Genomic DNA, 18,000 nt, shown 5'->3' on the forward strand with positions numbered 1-18,000 from the left:
TAACTAAATGATTAGAGGAAGCGCCGTGACGACATTGTGAACGTATGCCCACCCCTTTCACATACAGCTCAGCACTAGCGCTGGACTCCTCTGTACATCTTCAGAGCATCGCCAAGTGTTCTCCTTGGTGTCCTGCGCAAAACGCATAGGCACCTCCGCTGGTGCGGTTGTTTCACCGGATTCAAGCAGCCGAGCGTGTTTCTGTCATTCTCACGCTTATCGCTCCTTGTTTACCTTGCTTATAACGGAGATCATAGAACACGGCGGGTTTTTTTCTTGGTTACGGGGATGGGGGAATGATCAACCCCATATCCCCACATCTGTGTCTTCAAACGTAGGACAGCTCCGCAGAATGGCATCCCTTGGAGGAGGGATCGAGCACCGGCCACAGGCCGCTCGTCTAATCCAGGCGGCTGTCTTTGCAGCCCTCGTCGCCCTGAGCACCTGCATGACAGGTAAGGACAGCCGCTGTTATTGTTTTTGTGAGTGATGCTGCTTGTTTATAGCCACTCTTGTGCAAGAGGTCACAATCGTAGTCGTAGAATAAACATGTTTATGTTTTGCATGATCGCAAAGTGGATTAAATGGGGTTTTATTGAGAAAAGAGCATGATATCCTCGACGGGTGGTACTGTGTGTGCTGGATAACTCCAGCTGTTTTTGTGATGGGGCAGTTTTACGAAGATTACTTTAGAACGAAATTCGTTCAACATATGATCCGTTTGAATACAATGTATTAGTAGGCTATGTCTCTCAGCACCTTGCCCACTATACGTCCACTAAGTTTGCTTCGTTTTGCATAACTGTATGTTCGTTTTGTATCTATCTTTATACCCATAACATTAGTCCACGACAGTGTCTTCTTCAAATAATATATATATATATATACAGTGTGCTCTTGTTATGTATGTGTGTTTCTCCAGTAATCTTTCTACTCTATATACATGACTACAGTATTGGTCAACCTACATTTCAGCCAAAGGACTTGTAAACTCTCAGGCCACAGTCAGGCATCAGGCAGGAGGGGGTTTGATAAGCAGTGACATACCAAGTCACGTTCCCTGGACTTGACACACACCTATGCTACTGTATAAGGATACCTACTGGTTGTAGAGCTGACAATGAACCTGGATTTAGTTGTAAAACAGACACTTGCTATGCCCACCCATGCACACATAGACAGGATGTATCACACATACATTCAGACATACCCATCCGAGGTGGTTATCAGCAGAGCGTAGCTCGACACATTCCCCCTGTCAGAGACCACTCCAGTGTTTCCCCTGGGTCTGGGCCTGGTTCAGGACGTGCTTGAAGTCACACGCCAAAGCCACTCAAGTGTCGGCAAGACAGATTGCACAGACACGGCTTTCGGCATGAAGAAAAATCTGTTTGTTTTTTAATGAATTGTAAAACACTTGAGTGTGCCCTCAAGTGTGAATTATCTGGTCGCCTCCTGTTTTCTCGGAATTTCATAGGAGGATCACATCAGTCAAGTGATTCATCGTTCTTCGCCTTTTCTACCTCTTCTCACCCTTTCTGCGAGGTCTCACCTTCCTGGAGAGAGAACATACCATGCTCTCAGAATCTTCCCTGGCACCCCTCCCCGTAGTGTACATGGAAAAGCGCCAGCCTGCCTATCTCTGTGATCTCGAGGACCCGCTGTGTGTTCAATTAGCCTGGCAGATCCCAGCGCTGTTCTTATCGGTGTGCTTCTCGTTCACCTTGATTTAGTAATTTGCCATGGCACAGAACACACGATACCATCTGGGATGGGAAAAGAACTGTCAGCATTGTGTGTGTGCGTGCGTGTATGAGATTGTGCATGAGTGGGTGTGTGTGTGTGTATGTGTGCGCACAGACACACACGAGAGCGGGTATGTGTGTGATGGACAGATAGAGAAACAAATCTTCTTGGAGCTGATCTGGAAGCTGCACTCCTCTATTCGGAGTCAGGTGGCTGAGTGGTGAGGGAATCGGGCCAGTAGTAGGCCAGTTCGATTCCCGGTCATGCCAACTGACGTTGTGTCCTTGGGCAAGGCACTTCACCCTACTTGCCTCGGGGGAATGTCCCTGTACTTACTGTAAGTCGCTCTGGATAAGAGCGTCTGCTAAATGACTAAATGTAAAATGTAAATGTAAGAATACCTGACTAACTCCTGCACAAACTGTAACCATATGGCTTGTTGTTCTGAGAAGCAGGCCTCTATGCAAGGCCAGTGAGTAATTTTGTACCAGTGCCAGGTATTGACAGCTTTCCAGAAGTCTATTCTGAAAGCCCAAAGGGCTGGGGCTTGGCGTGATTGTGTTTGGTTTTGTACAGACCTTCAAGTACATGATGCAGGTGCTCCATTAGGACTCTTAGCAAACACTCATGCTTTAAAGTGCATATGGAATGTGTTTGTTTTAGCAGTGGAGGGTTTTGTGGCGGACAACAAAGACTTTGTAGAAAGAGATACTTAATCAATTCACGCACATCGCATAATGTACTCTTAAAAGAGTGGAGCACACTATTGGTAGGACTTCAAAGGCAGACCATAGATTTGAAGGAGAGAGGGAGGGGGTGATGCTGTTTAGTCCAGACTCTGAGACAGGCAGACAGAAAGGTTACCTGCCAATGTCTGTTAGATGCTGGCGTGTTGCTAACTGTGGTAATGCACAGAGCATTGTCTATGAGGATGTGAATAGAACAGGATTTTAGGCATCACAACCGCTGGGCTTTCATCTGATTTCTGTTCATATACTGTCACATCACGTTAAACACAAAAAAGGCTGTAACTATTTTCCAAACGTGGTCAGCTGCACATGATGTGCCCGGAAGTTGTTTGGTCACTGTTGGCTCGAAACGATTAAAAGCTGTCAGTGGTTGCTGCTTGCTCTTAGTGTGATGTGAACTAGAGTGGTTGTTTCATCAGACAGATGCAAATGCACAACTGCTGGAAGCTTTCATGTAGCCTGATTGCCTGCCTGTCTGTCTGCCTGTCTGTTTGCCTGTCTGCCTGTATGTCTGTTTGCCTGTCTGTCTGTTTGCCTGCCTGCCTGCCTGCCTGCTTGCCTGTCTGTCTGTCTGTCTGTCTGTTTGCCTGTCTGCCTGTCTGCCTGTCTGTCTGTCTGCCTGTCTTCCCACAACAGCAATGTTTACATCCATTTTCTTCCTTCCTACCTTCTTAGGGAGTCAGCTGACCTCCTGCAGTGAGGTCTTTGTGTGCGTGCGTGAGTCCTCTCCCTCACATGCTCGTGTCTGCTCTCCTAAACCTGACACGCACCCTGTAGCCGTGATCCTGCCCTGGCTTTGAGGTCGACCTCAAGCTGCTGCCAGCCACAGGCAGTAAGCCCTTCGGTCCAGTTGGAAAACATGACAGGTTGCCTCTGTGAAGCTGTCTTACTGTCCATCTGCTTGTGTTTGTCAGACTGTTGAGGAATGTCAACAGGAAGATGCCCTTCCGTGCCAAAGGGGCTGACTGGTGTCTCATCTAGGCTAACAGTTGGCTGCATCTCCTGCTCTATTCCGGTGTTCCAGTGTTTGTAGGGTGCTGCTGTTCTCCTGCTATCGACACCATATAAAAATATCTCTCCGGGTTTGTCTTTTCAAATGTGATAACGGAGACTGTGAAATTAAAATGAAAAAAAAAAGCAATAACACAATCTTAAAGATGAAATTGAATTCCTGAGCCTTAATCTAATTTGGGCTCTGTGGCACAACAGGATTGCTACGTGGAATACCAGAAGGAGGCCTGGTCTGTCTTCTGATAGGAGAGCAGTGTCTTAAGAGGCGGGCCTTTGCAGAGGAAAAGGTTACACTTGCCAATCACACCATGGATGCAAATTATTCATCTCCAGTAAGCTTCCTGGCTCTGGTCGTCTTGGTAATGTCTTTGCCGATGGTTTCTCTGCCTGTGTCATATTGATTTTTTGTTACCCTGTCAGAAGATTCTGTGCTGGTAGCATTTGTCGTCCATAAAGCTAATTTCTTCCACTATGAAGCTAACCTGATCTCCCTCTTCAATAACACTACTTCCTGCTGTTGGAACAAGAATGATTTCCTGTTCCCTCTCAGAGCACCGCTGTTATTATTGAGCCCACTATCCTTCAGGTCCTCCACTGCACTTTCCAGTTTGTCTATGAAGGCCTTCCTATTTTTGTTTGAATGAAGTTTCCTTTTTAATAGGCATAATCATTTTGAAAATAACACATATTGGCTTTCTTAACTGGTATAATCATAATTAGAGGAATGTTCTGTCAATTTGCCATCCTGGCGTGTCGTCTCGTCTGTGGTGTATTTCGGTGCATATCACCAGGCCTGGAAATAAAGGAGTGGAAACATTAACTTGTGTAACAAAAACACCCCTGTCACATCAGTAATGTCAAATCCGCTGTGGATGAATCCACCAGTATGCCAGGTGGACATTTTGCATCCTTAGATGGCCTAACTAAATGTTGTGGTAGCTCAGCAGTGGCGAGAGAGGATAGGGTAAAACAAAAAGAGGTGAATGAAGAAAGAAAACAGCTGAAATTAAGATAGTCCAATGCTCAAGAAAAATATACACTCATGGTACAAGGTAATGTAAGTTGCTGTGGGTGTATCTGTTGGTGAATGATAAATTATGTATGCCCTTATGTTCCACTCTATTCTCCTGGAAATAAATTATGACTAAACAGTACAGACTACTTTTATCGGCCCCAATCCAAATAAACATCTAGATGTCAGTGTGTGCCTTGAGATTATTATTAGATCCTGATGCTCAACCTGGGTATATGGAATTACTGTCGGAGGAAATGGTTTTGTCTCGGAATAGAAGCCTGCAATGAACCTATGAGTGTGGACATTAGAAAATGAGATGTATAAAACAGGATGTATGTCAGCATTGGTTTAGATTCAGGCCAGGTAAAGCCATCTCAACACCCAACCCAACTCCCTCTGAAAAATTTATTTAAACTCGAGAGCCATATCAAGTCGGAAGTGTCTTTGAGAGCGTCTACAGATGGTATGAAAGAAGAATTATCGCTCAGAGTAAGAAAGAAAAGAGAGAGAATGATTACAGGCTCATTCACTTTTTCTTTGTTCAAACTTGGAAAAGAGGGTTGCTAGGCGACTGCACATTCGGGGGAAAGTGAGCTTGGCTCCTTGGGAATGTCACTGTTTGTCAGAAACTCAGTGAGTAGCAAGGGACTAATGCAACTACAAAAACTTGAAGTCTTGCTTTTATTCTTCTGAAACTGACATCCATTCAGTTTTCCAATTGCTTTGAATGTCCCCCGAGAAGTAAATTATAGTTAAATGGCAATCAAATAAACTGTCATCCATTCTGTCAATTTGTTTGAATCAGATTGACAATTTGGGGCATTTCTAAGTCCAACTGAGTTGAGATGTAACTGACTTTTGCAATTAGCTTTATAGACATAAAAGTCTTCGGCGTTCAACCCTCAAGAGGCAGTTTGGTGAGATAAGAAATATTGTACTAATGCCTTCCCCTCCTAGTCATTTGGTAGTGAAGCTTTGCATATATATCTTACAGACATTGTAGTTTGACCATTCAACCTTCACCATGAATGTGCTCATTTGCCTTTACAGGTATGTTTGACTTGATACTGCAGGTTGCATGATATGAATGGGGAGAGATGGTGTTCCTTGCAGAAACGCCAGCAAACAGCCGATCCTTGCTATGGATCTGGCATTGCACGCTACAGCATACCTCATCAGGGAGCCACAGACAAACGGCACTGCCGCTCGCTGTTCATTGCTATTCTGAGAAGACTTCTTGTGCTTTCTCGTCTCTTTCCTCCTAAGTGTATTTGGCCGCGCCCAGAGCCAAGGGTGGAGGTGCAACACTGTGTGGACTGTGTGTTTGTAACTGCTACAGGCTTTTTGCCAAACCAATTCAGGACCCATGGACAACTACTGTAGGCTAATGATCTCTCTCTCTCTCTGCTCTCTCTCTCTCTCTCTCTCTCTCTCTCTCTCTCTCTCTCTCTCTCTCTCTCTCTCTCTCTCTCTCTCTCTCTCTCCTCTCTCTCTCTCTCTCTCTCTCTCTCTCTCTCTCTCTCTCTCTCTCTCTCTCTCTCTCTCTCTCTCTCTCTCTCTCTCTCTCTCTCTCTCTCTCTCTCTCTCTCTCTCTCTCTCTCTCTCTCTCTCTCTTTTCAGATGACTTCAGGCCACTTTAACAATAGCAGAAGACGACTCAGACATATCATTGTGCATATTGTTTCATAGTGGTCTGACCTAACAATTGAAATGGGATTCAAGGTTTCTTCAAGGTAAAGACTTGCCTACCTTCTATTAAGGAAAAAAAGACTATCTGAATTTTATAGAAATAATTCAGTTTAGTTTGTTTCCATTTCCTTCGTCTTTGCTTCTCTGTTTCGAAACAAAAGCCCCCCCCCTTCCATCTCTAGCTTTTGAGTTCACACAGTGACTCACACCTGATGATGTCACACCGCCTCAGTTGCCATGGCAGTCGTTATGGCAACCGTATCCTAGGCTTCGACAGAGAAGCATCGAGCCATTGCAAAGTGGAAGTCAGAGAGTTCATATTGATAGCTCACTCCAATCGCTAGCTTTCTGCATCCCGCTGAATGCTTACCAAACCCGAACAGACAGGAAGACAGCATACAGATCAAAACAATCTTTCAGACGGCCGACCTTGGCTTGTGACTGACCTCACTGTGAGTGGGCTCTGGCCAGCTTCAGGGCCTCTGTCTGAGCACTGGCCAGTCGACCCAGCAAGACACGACCATGCAAAGCTGTCGTAGCCTCGAGGGGTCTGACTCACCAGTCCTCTCAGTCAGGGGTGACATTCCATCTGCTCCCTTATCTCTCCAGCCACCTGCGGACTCATACTGCAATACATCACTGTAGACAGCAGGCCATGATCCCAGCACCCAAACAGCACCAACCACCAGCCAAGAACTGGGCCAGTCTTCCCTGTGATCATCCGTCAGTGTCAAAGTAAAGACCTTGTGGCGCCTCACCAAATGCAGGACCTGAAGCATCGTCCCTAACCTTCGGCTGACCGGAGCACAACTTTGTCCTTTATTAATCAGTTCCGTTGACGCAACTGGACGGGGAGGCTCCGAGGCATTGGGCCGACGGTGTTTGTTTGTTTTGTATGTGTGGGTCCTTTCAGATGTTGGAAGGGAGTTAGTGAAGCAGCTTAATGAGCAGCAGTACTGAAGAGGCTGGAGGCGTTTAGACGTGTCAGGCACCAGTAACTACAATGCGCCGTGTTTGGTTATCGCCTGACACTTTCTTTTCGTCTTTTTCCTTCTCACCTGAGGCACCCGCTCTTGATACATAACACCTGTAAAGTACATGAATGATTCAATTTTATGCCACGTACATGAAATCAAATTACATTCCGAGAGGCCCGCTGAGCCGTGTGCAGCTTTGTGTTTTCGCCGTGTTTTCTTTTCTTTTGAAAGCTTCATTTTCTTTCGACATGTCCCAAATGTCTGACGAGAAATGAAATAAAGTACGACAGGATTAATGATGTTCTCTTCCATCCCCATTCCCGTCCTCTCTGTGCCCGCAGGGTCTCACATGTGCCCGCGAAGTCTAGACTGTGCCCGGGCCGGGCGACACTTCTGCCAGCCGGGGGATTCCAGCTGCGGGCCCTGCCTCTCCCCCCTGGTGGATAACTCCCGCGGCAGGTGTGTGGTGAAGAGGAGGCACGCCCCTCGCGTGGGTGAGTCTCAAATGCAGCCCCTCGCGGAAACGCCACTGCTACTGTGATTCAAGAACACACAAAGGGATGTCGGTTTTTCGGGCGGCCTGTTACCGCGAGAAAGCTCAACGCGCCTCCCGATGTCATGCGTCGAAATAAACCGTGTTAGTTTGAACCTTGCAGTCCCCACAGACCTGGGCTTCTCAGAAGGGTTAATGAGTCCGTGGGGAATGGGGGTCGGGTCTGGGGCTTGGGGAGCAGAGCTGCACGCTCATGAGAGTAGTCATCTACAGAAAAGAAAATGCTTAGTGGCATCTGGATGTGTCATCCCCCCCAAAAGACGCTGAGATCAGTGGGCTGCCGCGGACCTGGGGTGACAAGACTGACCGCACAATGTATCCCTGCTGGCTCTGGAGGAACGTCAGGCTGCGATGGTCCCCACTCAGACAGACAGCAGTGACGCAGAGCCACGTCAGTGCAGCTGGAATGGAGGCTCCTATCTCCCCCCACCCCCGGAGATCAGGGGGCACCGCCAAGAAGGCACAACCCCCCCCCCCCCCCTTCTGACAGGCATCCCAACTGCCTCCTGCCCACTCAAGTGGTCAGAATGATCGGATCAAATGTCACCATTGTGATGTCACTGGCTCTCTCCCGCCTCCTCCATCTACTGCTCACCCCCTTCCTTCGTTCTCTCCTACTCCTCTTAGACTCCCTTGATGGTCAAAGCACACAGATGCTGCTGGGAGGCACAAAACAAGCACTTTGTGGAACACTGTGTCACTCACTGTGTTGTTGTTAGAGAGCAGAGTGATATTACAAATAGACCGCGTATTAGGCCGGCGACGGCAAAAAAGGGCTCATTAAGTATTGGCCACCGCTGCAATCGGCTGTAAACCTTTAGCGGCTCTCACCCTAGCGCACACACGCTTCATCCCTCACCCCCCCCCCCCCCAACCTCTCTCTCCCTCGTGTCACATGGGTGGGTTTAATAACAGGGCCTGGACAGACACCTCTTTTATGTGTGGCCACTTCTCATCTCTCCCACGCAGCTCCTGTTGCTCTTTGCTCTTTCCCCTCTCTCTCCTCTGCTGTTCCTCTCTCGTCCCTCCCTGGTCGCTGAGGCTCCACCGTCGCTCCTAGATCCTAGCCCCAGTTGCTCTTGGTCCTGTATTCATTAATACCAGACGTGAAGATAGGACAATTATTTCTACATATCTTGAAATACTTGGCGTTATTTTTCATGGCTGATGTTATTCCATTGTACAAAAGATATCAAGTCATAGCTTATAGCTCTACAGATAGTTGTGGCTCGTGCAGACTTGGTCGGCTGACGTGGAGTAGCGTGGGTTCTACTGTGTCACTGCATCCCACTGACCTCCACGCTGTTTAGCATTGGCGTTTGCGAGCCTCTGAGTAAGGGTGAGTGTTATAAAACACCATGCAAGCTGGAACATGCTGCATCTGGAAGGGATGAACAGGACCTGTTCTTTCCCCACCCACATATTCAATCTCATTACCCCCCCACCCCCTCCCTCCCCCTCACCAACACACACACTTGGCACGTCTCCCTGTTGCCCTGGCGACGGGTTTCATTCATGATTCTGAGGGAGGGGTCTTTTTCTTTTTTTTCACCCCCCCCCTCGCCATTTTTCCCCTCCGTCTCTCTCTCTCTCTTCCTCTCTCTTTTTCTCTAACCTCACTTCTTCCACGACTCTTCATTACCCCTCCCTCCCTCGCTCCCTCCGCCCCCCTGCTCAGAGCGGCACTGCGTGACAGTAGAGCGCTGACCCATCCACCCACACACTGCACCACACTCATTCACCCACTCTAACTAATACTGCACCCGCGCACACCCAGTCTCACACGCGTGCAAACGCACACACACACACACACACACACACACACACACACACACACACACTGAACCACACTCATCCACCCACTATTACTAATACACACTGTACACACACACACACAAACACAAAATCTCTCTCTCACACACACACACACTGCACCACATTCATTCACACACTCACTAACACTGCGCACTTCCCCTAACCTCAACCACGAACATCCTCACACACACGCTGCACCACATCCATGCATCACATGTGCACGTGTGTCACGCACCCCCTGCCGCTCTGATGCATCATGGGAACAGCGCGCCCATCGTGTCATAGACACCCACGGGCCCACGCGAGCATGTCACCCAACCACGTTTGCCCTTCCTCCCCTCCCACGCACAGACTTCCCCGCACACGCTCAAATGACGGCCAATGATTTGGATGGGGCTGCGATGGGTGCAGTGACGTGCTTTCCCCACACGAGGGAGCCAGTGCTTTTGTTAATGGCCGCCGCCCTAGCTCAGGTTCACCCATGTGGAGTCAGCCCCAGAGGGCGAGGGATTCGTATTTCCCGTAGTCAGCGGCCTGGGGTATAGCTATTGATCCACCAACATGGCCCAACATAATAAAATAAAATACAGTGGATGCTAGATACAATGTGCCTATGAGCAATGACTGTGACCTTATGTCCACAACTCAGAGAAAATGATGTGTTGTATCCTTATTAGAACGAATGACAGTCTTCAATATGCGTGTTTGTTCCACAATATGCGTGTTATCTGGTGCCTGCTGTGTGCTGTGTGTAAACCCTGTGGAGATGATCTGTAGGGGGAGTGATTAGTGATTAGAGATCTCTGACTCAAGCCTACCGTCAACCAGATGGTGAATCAGCATTAGTCTCTCTCTCTCTCTCTCTCTCTCTCTCTCTCGCTCTCGCGCTCGCGCTCGCGCTCGCTCTCGCTCTCGCGCTCGCGCTCGCTCTCGCTCTCGCTCTCGCTCTCGCTCTCGCTCTCGCTCTCGCTCTCGCTCTCGCTCTCGCTCTCGCTCTCGCTCTCGCTCTCGCTCTCGCTCTCTCTCTCTCTCTCTCTCTCTCTCTCTCTCTCTCTCTCTCTCGCTCTCTCTCTCTTCCAAATTATGTACTAACGTTTTCATTCATTCAGCAGATGTTTCTATCCAAAGCGACTTACCGGGGAGATTTGACCATCCTCTCTCTCCACAAGCAGATATGTTACCTCTGCCTGCACTCTGGACAGTACCAGAGGTGAAACCCCTGGACAGTGAGTGACCGTGATCTTCTTCCTCCCCAGGTAAAGTGGCCACGTTCCCCGAGCTCGACGAAGAGATCGACTTCCTGTCCGCCATCATCAGCCAGCGGCAGGAGACCGACATCCAGCTCCAAGGTAGCCTCGCTCTCCCATCCGTCCACACGCGACACTGTATACGTTTAGCGGCGCCGCGCAAACCAGTGCCGGCGTCACACCTCCCACGCATGACACCGGGACCACGCGCGTGTCTCAGGTCCCGACGAGTCCGCTTGACACGCTCTCTGTTCCGTCTCCCAGCTGCTCCCCCTCGGGATGCCTCCGAAACCAAGGAGGAGCCGAAACCTCAGAGCGCCTCCCGCGGGCCCACGGCGGAGCCGCCCGCCACGCTCGGCGGCCCCTCCGCCCCGCGCAACGGGACGGCGTCTCCCACGACGACCAGCCAGGCCCCCTCGGGCGGCGGCGGGCCCGTCATCGTGCCCATCACCGCCCCCTACCCCTCGGACGAGCACGTGTTCCTCAGTAAGTCTCGACGCGTTCTGACTCCTCCTGTCGGCCAATGACCAATGTTGTGTTTGTCACGTGGCGAACCACTTCGCCTCGGGGTTCTCACTTGAAAAGAAACGTCCCGACTGTGCTCCGAAGAGACATCTTGATGTTGTTGTTCATTTCGAATGTTGAGATTCGAATTGAGACTCGTTTTGAATGGGGTTGTTTGAATTACACTGTTCTTCTCCAAACTGATGCTAACAGTTCAGTGCATATATTCTGACATAGAAAAATACCTGATGTCATCTTCTTCTGGAGACGAACGAGCTGCTGATCATATGACAACAACCATTGAGAGCAGCCTATCTATACCCCATTCAAAGAAAGAAGACATGCTTGTGGGGTCGGTGGAAAGGCATGATGTTCCAGTTCTGATCCTCACATCCAATTGGGCCTGTGAATGAACCAAACCATTATTAGTTCCTAGTGTTGAGAATTAATTTCTACGCAGCCGAGGTCTTTTAAATCCATGAACTGGGATGGGACGGTCTACTTCCTCCTACTTCCTCCTCGTACGTCTCGTCCTGTCCTGGTGCTTGGCTGTTCCTCTTCTTGCCCAGTTTTGGACACGTTCCTCACTCCACGCCATGTCTTCCTTGACTGCGGCCTATCGCAGGCTGTCTCTCATGCTGTTTGTGTATCTCTCCACAGTCATGACCAGTGTCTTCATCGTAGTGGGATCCCTGGCTTTGATCATAGCTGGGGTCTGTTGGATCAGGTAATCTTTTCGGTCTTGGCCTCCTTTATTTACCTACCTCTCTATATTTCTCTCCTTCGTTCTCGCCTTCATTGTCTCTCGCATCTGTTTGTCTGAAGGCTCTCTCTGTGTAGTCTCTCTCTCCAGATTTACTTTAGTTAAACTGCATAGAGAGACTATTGAGGTACTACTTGTTTAGGCATTTGTATTGATTGCTGCATTAGCATTGTATTGAGGCATTTTGGGGGTTTGGGGTTGTGCTCATGACAGGCATGACACTGCTGACTGCTGTCAGTGAGTCAGTTGGCTGAGCGGTGAGGGAGTCGGGCTAGTAATCCGAAGGTTGCCAGTTCGATTCCCGGTCATGCCAACTGACATTGTGTCCTTGGGCAAGGCACTTCACCCTACTTGCCTCGGGGGAATGTCCCTGTACTTACTGTAAATCGCTCTGGATAAGAGCGTCTGCTAAATGACTAAATGTAAATGCTGTACAGAATGTGGGTCATGGTTGTGCCGTGTCTGAAGCGATTTGCATTCAGTAGGTCAGCCTGAGTAGCGATATAAATGTGAAGTAGCAATAAAAACCCATCTGCTGCCTGAGAGTTCCCCCATGGGTGTTGCCCTTGCCACTCAAAAGACCTTTATGAATACTTGTCTTCAGTCATTGCTGTTGTTTTACTTCCTCTTCAATTTGGACCCCGAGGTGCGGATTATAGAATATTCTATTTTAACATTCTGCATGTTTTGTATTGCGTTGAAGTGTGTCTGATTTTCATATTCCTCATCCTTTTTCTTGAATGGCTCATTCTGTACATTGGTTGTATATTGGCGGCCATACTTACCTCCTCTATATGTGGTGTTGGATGTTTCAGATTGCAGAAGGGTGTTCGCCTGGCCCAGAAGATTGACTACCCTGCCTACGGGGGAATGGGACCCCAGTCCTATGACAACAATGTGGTGAGTTCAGCCCAAAAGACACAGATGGGAAATACACATAGTTTATTGTTTAGGATTTATTTATTCAATAAATCCTAAACATGGATTAGGTCAATATATAATATATTATAATATGTACTTTATCTGATTTCCTTTTCCTCATCACCATTCCCAAATGACTCGAGTTGTGTGAGGTTTATGGGATAGTATGCAAAGAGTGTTTGACTGCAGTTCAGATGGTCGCCGATTCAAATCTGTCACTTTGGATGAAAGTCTGCGAAAAGGAGAGCATTCGTATGGCAGGAAATCGAATCTTGAAGTGATGTCATGAACGCTTTATCAGGGCATGTTAAGAGGCCCCTCCCCATGCTCATGCTCTCTCTCATGCCTCGCAGCCTGGAGACAAGAAGCTGGCGCGGAGTGCCCAGATGTACCACTACCAGCACCAGAAACAACAGATGCTGTCCCTGGGGAAGTGAGTGACCTTTCAAGTCCAGACTGAGTCTGACGTGTTGTGTTGTCTACTGTCTGCCCGTGTTCCCTCTGGCAACTTTTGCCTGCCTGCATATGTGCCTGCTTGTCTTTCTTTCTGCCTGTCTTCCTGTCTGTCTGCCTGTCTTTCTGTTTGCCTGCCTGTCTGTCTTTCTTTCTGTCTACCTGCCTGCATATGTGCCTGCTTGTCTTTCTTTCTGCCTGTCTGTCTGTCTGCCTGTCTACCTGTCTGCACATCTGTGTCGGCCTGCCATGGATCTCCCTCTACTAGAGATTTGACACGCTCCAGTTCCTCCGTAACCGTGTCCCATGGCTTGTGCTCCAGACACAGGGATGAGCCAAAGGTCCCAGACTCGGGCGCCACGTCGGATGAGGAGAACGAGGACGGAGATTTCACCGTGTACGAGTGCCCTGGCCTGGCCCCGGTGAGCCCCACACCGGACGGTTACAGCACGGCCTTCTGTCCACAGACGTTTTCTAGTTTCACTTTATTCGGAGGAGCCATTTTGCCTTAGGGGACACTGTGAACACTGTGTTTATAGGACTTCACTGAACTGTGTTTCTCCTACTTCCTTTCCTTCCCATACAGACTGGAGAGATGGAAGTGAAGAACCCTCTGTTTGACGACTCCCCCCTCTATTTCCAGAGGACCCACAAGTAGACCCGGAAGCGCTGATGGGCACACACACCGTAGACGACCCCTCCTCCTTGTACAGAGAAACGACACGCACACACACAGTAAACACTCGCCCAGCACACGTCACCAGGCTTCCGGAAGCTACCCATTAGGAGCCTGGCCTCGGCCACAACCACTCCCACCACGTCAGGCCAGGTGTGCGTAGAGAAGAAGGGATGGGAGGAGGATGTGAGGGATGTGTACAGGAGGAAGAGGAGGGTGAGATGCAGACTAGAGGAGTGTATCTGAGGGGGGTCTCCTCCTGGCTTGGGACAGAAATCTGGGGCCAAAATATTTTTATCCGAGGACTCACACGACCGTTCCTTGTGGTCTCACGTAATCATGCCTTTTCAAGTGTGTTTTTCATTTTCATGTTAATTTAGGCTCTTGTTGATCTCGAACACTCATCTGTAGTTTCAGGGAATGGGTTTGCGGTGAAGAACGAGTATGTGTATGCATGTATGTGTATGAGTCGGGATTCAACGGATCTTGTGAAAACTGTCACGACGACGTCCAGTGACTCGGATACATCCAGTGTCTCGTCGGTTTGAAAGCTACGGTCTGTGACTGAGGAAGACGTTAATTAGACGAGGGGCGGCAACAGAAGGCAATTTCATTTTTTGGATTGTCCATGTAAGCAGTATACAGAGTAAACGATATCCAAACATCTTTGATTCTCTTCATTCCCAGGTTGTGGCTTGGTTTCAGCCCAAAGAGATTTGACTCTTTCATTGATGTACACACACACACACACACACACACACACACTGACAGTACCGTGATCCTTTAAAGTCTGTTATGTAGCCATTGTATTCTCAGTATAGTCTCTCTATGCATGACTTGATGCTGTGTTATGAAAAAGTCGATATGCATTTACGGTTCTTACAAGTTTCTTGTGCAAACTTGCTCACGATATACATAACTTGAATGATTTCAAAGGAATTTGAAACTTGTCAACCTAACTCTGAACCAGAGCAACCCTTTTGTGTAAAGACAAACATGGCTTGTCCCCATGATCTATGATGTTCTGTAAGTCACTACTGATGTGTACAAAGAGAAAGAATAATCTGTCACTGACCAATGTGTTTGTAGACGTTATCGTATATTTCAGAGTGGTGTCACTGTTTTCTTTTGTTCTGGAGTGTTTTCAGAAGTTGCCTATTGATGCCGTCTCTCAGGAACGCTGCTGTCACTAGTTATTTCACCCCACACGCTCAACATGACAGGTTCTGAAGATGGCTTGTTCCGGACTGTTGTTACTGACCCTGGAAGTATGGCCATTTGATTCGATTTTTTTAACGTTTGTCAAAATGATTAATGAGTCTTTAAATTTTGGGCCTTGAGAACAAAGCGAGAAATATGTAGTTTAATTGAATGAGGTCTTAAACTGCCCCATCCATTACAAAGACACGGTATCAGAATATTCTGTATGAAGACTGTTTTACCTCATGATCTGTACTGTATTTCTGCTTTTCCATTTTATTCCTGCTGGGTGGAAGAAACTCAAGGATTAATGTCCATATATTTTCTCCTTGTGCCCATATTATCTCCAATGAATGTGGCTTGCATCTCTAGTAGTGGTGAGCATTTGACCGACCGAACTGACTGACTGACATGAAGAAACTGGACCCAGGGGTAAACATGTCAACCAACCTGAGATGAACGACCTCATTATCCAACACTGAGATTGTTTGGCGTGCATGTAAACATATCAGAGATGGAAATTAAAGAATAAATATTTATATTATCTTAAATGAAATAAGGTTATGGTGTCTTTCCTCAGAACTCAAGGGAGGGTGACATTGCAAAAAACCATTCTGAAGGAATGGATAGTGAAAGTTATATATTATATTGTTTTCCTCTATCAAGCCTGCCATCTTGTGGCCACATTTGATAATCACAGTGTCTGTTTCTTGTTGGTGCAAAGCAACATTATGCACATTCTACGGTGGCCCTGAAGTGCAAATGACACCCACTAACATGAAAGCATCCCCCAAATGAAAACACTCCCCCCGAATACGAGTCCACATTCTCCAACCCATACATGAATCAGCTAAAGCATGTGTGCATTTTTTTTTTTACGATTATCATAGTTATATGTTAGGAGATAAATGTAATGATTGCACAACAGAGTCTGGCAGTAACAGTGTGTCACAGGAACAACTACATTTAGTCATTAGTCATCTACTGTTGGTGATTTTGCAGAAACATTCAGTTGGCAGTTTGAGAGTTGTTTAAAATATTTCCTGTGTGGCCGTACCACCTCTCAAGGTGTTCAGACACAGGAAGATATATAAAAAAAAAGAAAGATTAATATAGATTTAGTTGTTGAAAGAGTTTTGCAAAGATATTTCCACTCTACAATGATTTCGCTTGAGAACACAAACATCAAATGCCCTCTAATTACACAGGTTTGTACAATTTATTTTTGGGCTTGAAACCACACATAATATGCATAAGAACTTGGATTACAGAAGCAGGTGTTAACTGCTGGCCCAGCTTTCCAGATCGTGGTAAACCTTCATGGCAGGCGGCTCGTAGTTCCCGCAGATGTTGCACAGCCTTTCTCTCCAGTCCGTGTAGGTCTTAATGCCGTGGGTCTGGTGCCACTTGAAGAAAGCCTGATAGGCCTTCCTGTCTGATGCCAGGTGCTGTAGGTAGCTAGCCAGCTCTGCAGTGCTTTTGAAGTCATTCACATGGATGAAGGAGCCAGGGGGGGCCAGGGCCTCGTAGGTTGCTCGAGGGGGGCCCAGCACCACCGGGACAGCCCCTGCCTGGAGGGCGTTCCTCCACAGCTTCTCACTGATGTAGTCTGTGGCTATCGAGTTCTCAAACGCCAGGTAGAAGTGACAGCGTCCGATGGTGGGTAACAGGTTCTGTCCTGCTAGGGGTTTGTTTTGCCAGCGGCCGTAGACCTCAATAGGGATCAACTTCCTCAAGTCCTGGTACAGTCTGGACCTAACATGGTCAGACTTGTAGTTACTCACTACCCAGCTACCCAGGCAGGAGCTCTTCTTTGGGATCACATAGCTGCCGGTGTTGTTCAGTCGGACTGTCTTGCCGTAGGGCATGAATATATCAGCGTCGCGGCGGTAGCTCATGGTCCAGTTGAACAGACCGTTGTAGGGGCTCAGATCTCCGTTGATGGCGGGCGGCTCCAGCGAGAGCCAGACCCAGCGCTGCGAGGGCCGGCGCGGGAGTCCGAGGGGCAGGGCGGAGCGGCCAGTGCGCAGCTCGTGGTGGTGGAAGACCACCACGTCGGCGGAGGCGAACAGGGAAGTGTTGTCGGTGAGGACGCAGCGAGGAATGCCGTAAGAGTCCCAGCACACGTCCCCCCGGAGGCTGTAGGAGCGTCCGAAGGGCCAGTGCCACAGCAGGACGGTGACGTTCCTCGGGGGGGGCGCTCGTCTAGGTCCGCCCAGCAGCTTATGGTGGACCACCAGCATGGAGATGCCGAGGAGGAAGGTGAAGGACAAGAGCTTGGAGGTCCGCATGTCCCAGGAGATCTTAAACAGGCTTATGGAGAAGGTCTACTGGCACAGAATCACACAGGTAGTGTGATGCTGAAAGAGTAGTTTAAGATTTAGATCAAGACGTCACCAATCTTGGATCATTCCTCCCTCCTGCACGTTCAGTTTAGTTTATGTTGCTGAAACATAGTTGAAGTTCTGATTTAATAAAACAAATGATGGCTGAACCGTTTTTACTTTGTGATCTGTATTTCATTCTAAGTAATATGGGCCGTACAACTTCAACATGTCACAAAATTACTGGTGGAGAAAGACATTTTAAACATGCATCTGTGTGTCCTGTCATACCAAGGATTGAAAATATGCACACACCACCCTTAGTCTGAAGTAGTGAAATCAATTGACTATTACATT

General features: G+C 48.1%; 2 protein-coding genes across 2 annotated transcripts; one reads left to right on the forward strand and one right to left on the reverse strand.

Moving 5' to 3' along the window:
- The first annotated feature begins 19 nt into the window (after positions 1–19).
- Positions 20–15,117, forward strand: npdc1b (neural proliferation, differentiation and control, 1b). The gene is made up of 8 exons (XM_062454078.1): positions 20–455; positions 7,529–7,681; positions 10,812–11,288; positions 11,967–12,033; positions 12,885–12,969; positions 13,344–13,423; positions 13,766–13,865; positions 14,030–15,117. Exons 1-8 carry the CDS (start codon positions 353–355, stop codon positions 14,099–14,101), a joined length of 1,137 nt encoding a protein of 378 aa, XP_062310062.1. The 5' UTR covers positions 20–352; the 3' UTR covers positions 14,102–15,117.
- Positions 15,118–16,546: 1,429 nt separating this feature from the next.
- LOC134015178 (fucosyltransferase 7) lies at positions 16,547–17,697 on the reverse strand. Its single transcript, XM_062454536.1, has one exon. The coding sequence runs from the start codon at positions 17,608–17,610 to the stop codon at positions 16,600–16,602; it is 1,011 nt and encodes a 336-aa protein (XP_062310520.1). The 5' UTR covers positions 17,611–17,697; the 3' UTR covers positions 16,547–16,599.
- Between the last annotated feature and the right edge of the window lie 303 nt (positions 17,698–18,000).

The sequence above is a fragment of the Osmerus eperlanus genome, chromosome 28 (assembly GCF_963692335.1).
Source record: "Osmerus eperlanus chromosome 28, fOsmEpe2.1, whole genome shotgun sequence".
NCBI classification, from domain to species: Eukaryota; Metazoa; Chordata; class Actinopteri; order Osmeriformes; family Osmeridae; genus Osmerus; species Osmerus eperlanus.

What these genes read in the sequence shown, in the direction of transcription:
- npdc1b (XM_062454078.1), top strand. Translation starts at nt 353, where the DNA reads ATGGCATCCCTTGGAGGAGGGATCGAGCACCGGCCACAGGCCGCTCGT. An exon ending in AGTCCTATGACAACAATGTG is followed by an intron (nt 12,970 to 13,343) that starts GTGAGTTCAGCC and finishes CATGCCTCGCAG; the next exon opens with CCTGGAGACAAGAAGCTGGC. An exon ending in CAGATGCTGTCCCTGGGGAA is followed by an intron (nt 13,424 to 13,765) that starts GTGAGTGACCTT and finishes CTTGTGCTCCAG; the next exon opens with ACACAGGGATGAGCCAAAGG.
- LOC134015178 (XM_062454536.1), bottom strand. Translation starts at nt 17,610, where the DNA reads ATGCGGACCTCCAAGCTCTTGTCCTTCACCTTCCTCCTCGGCATCTCC.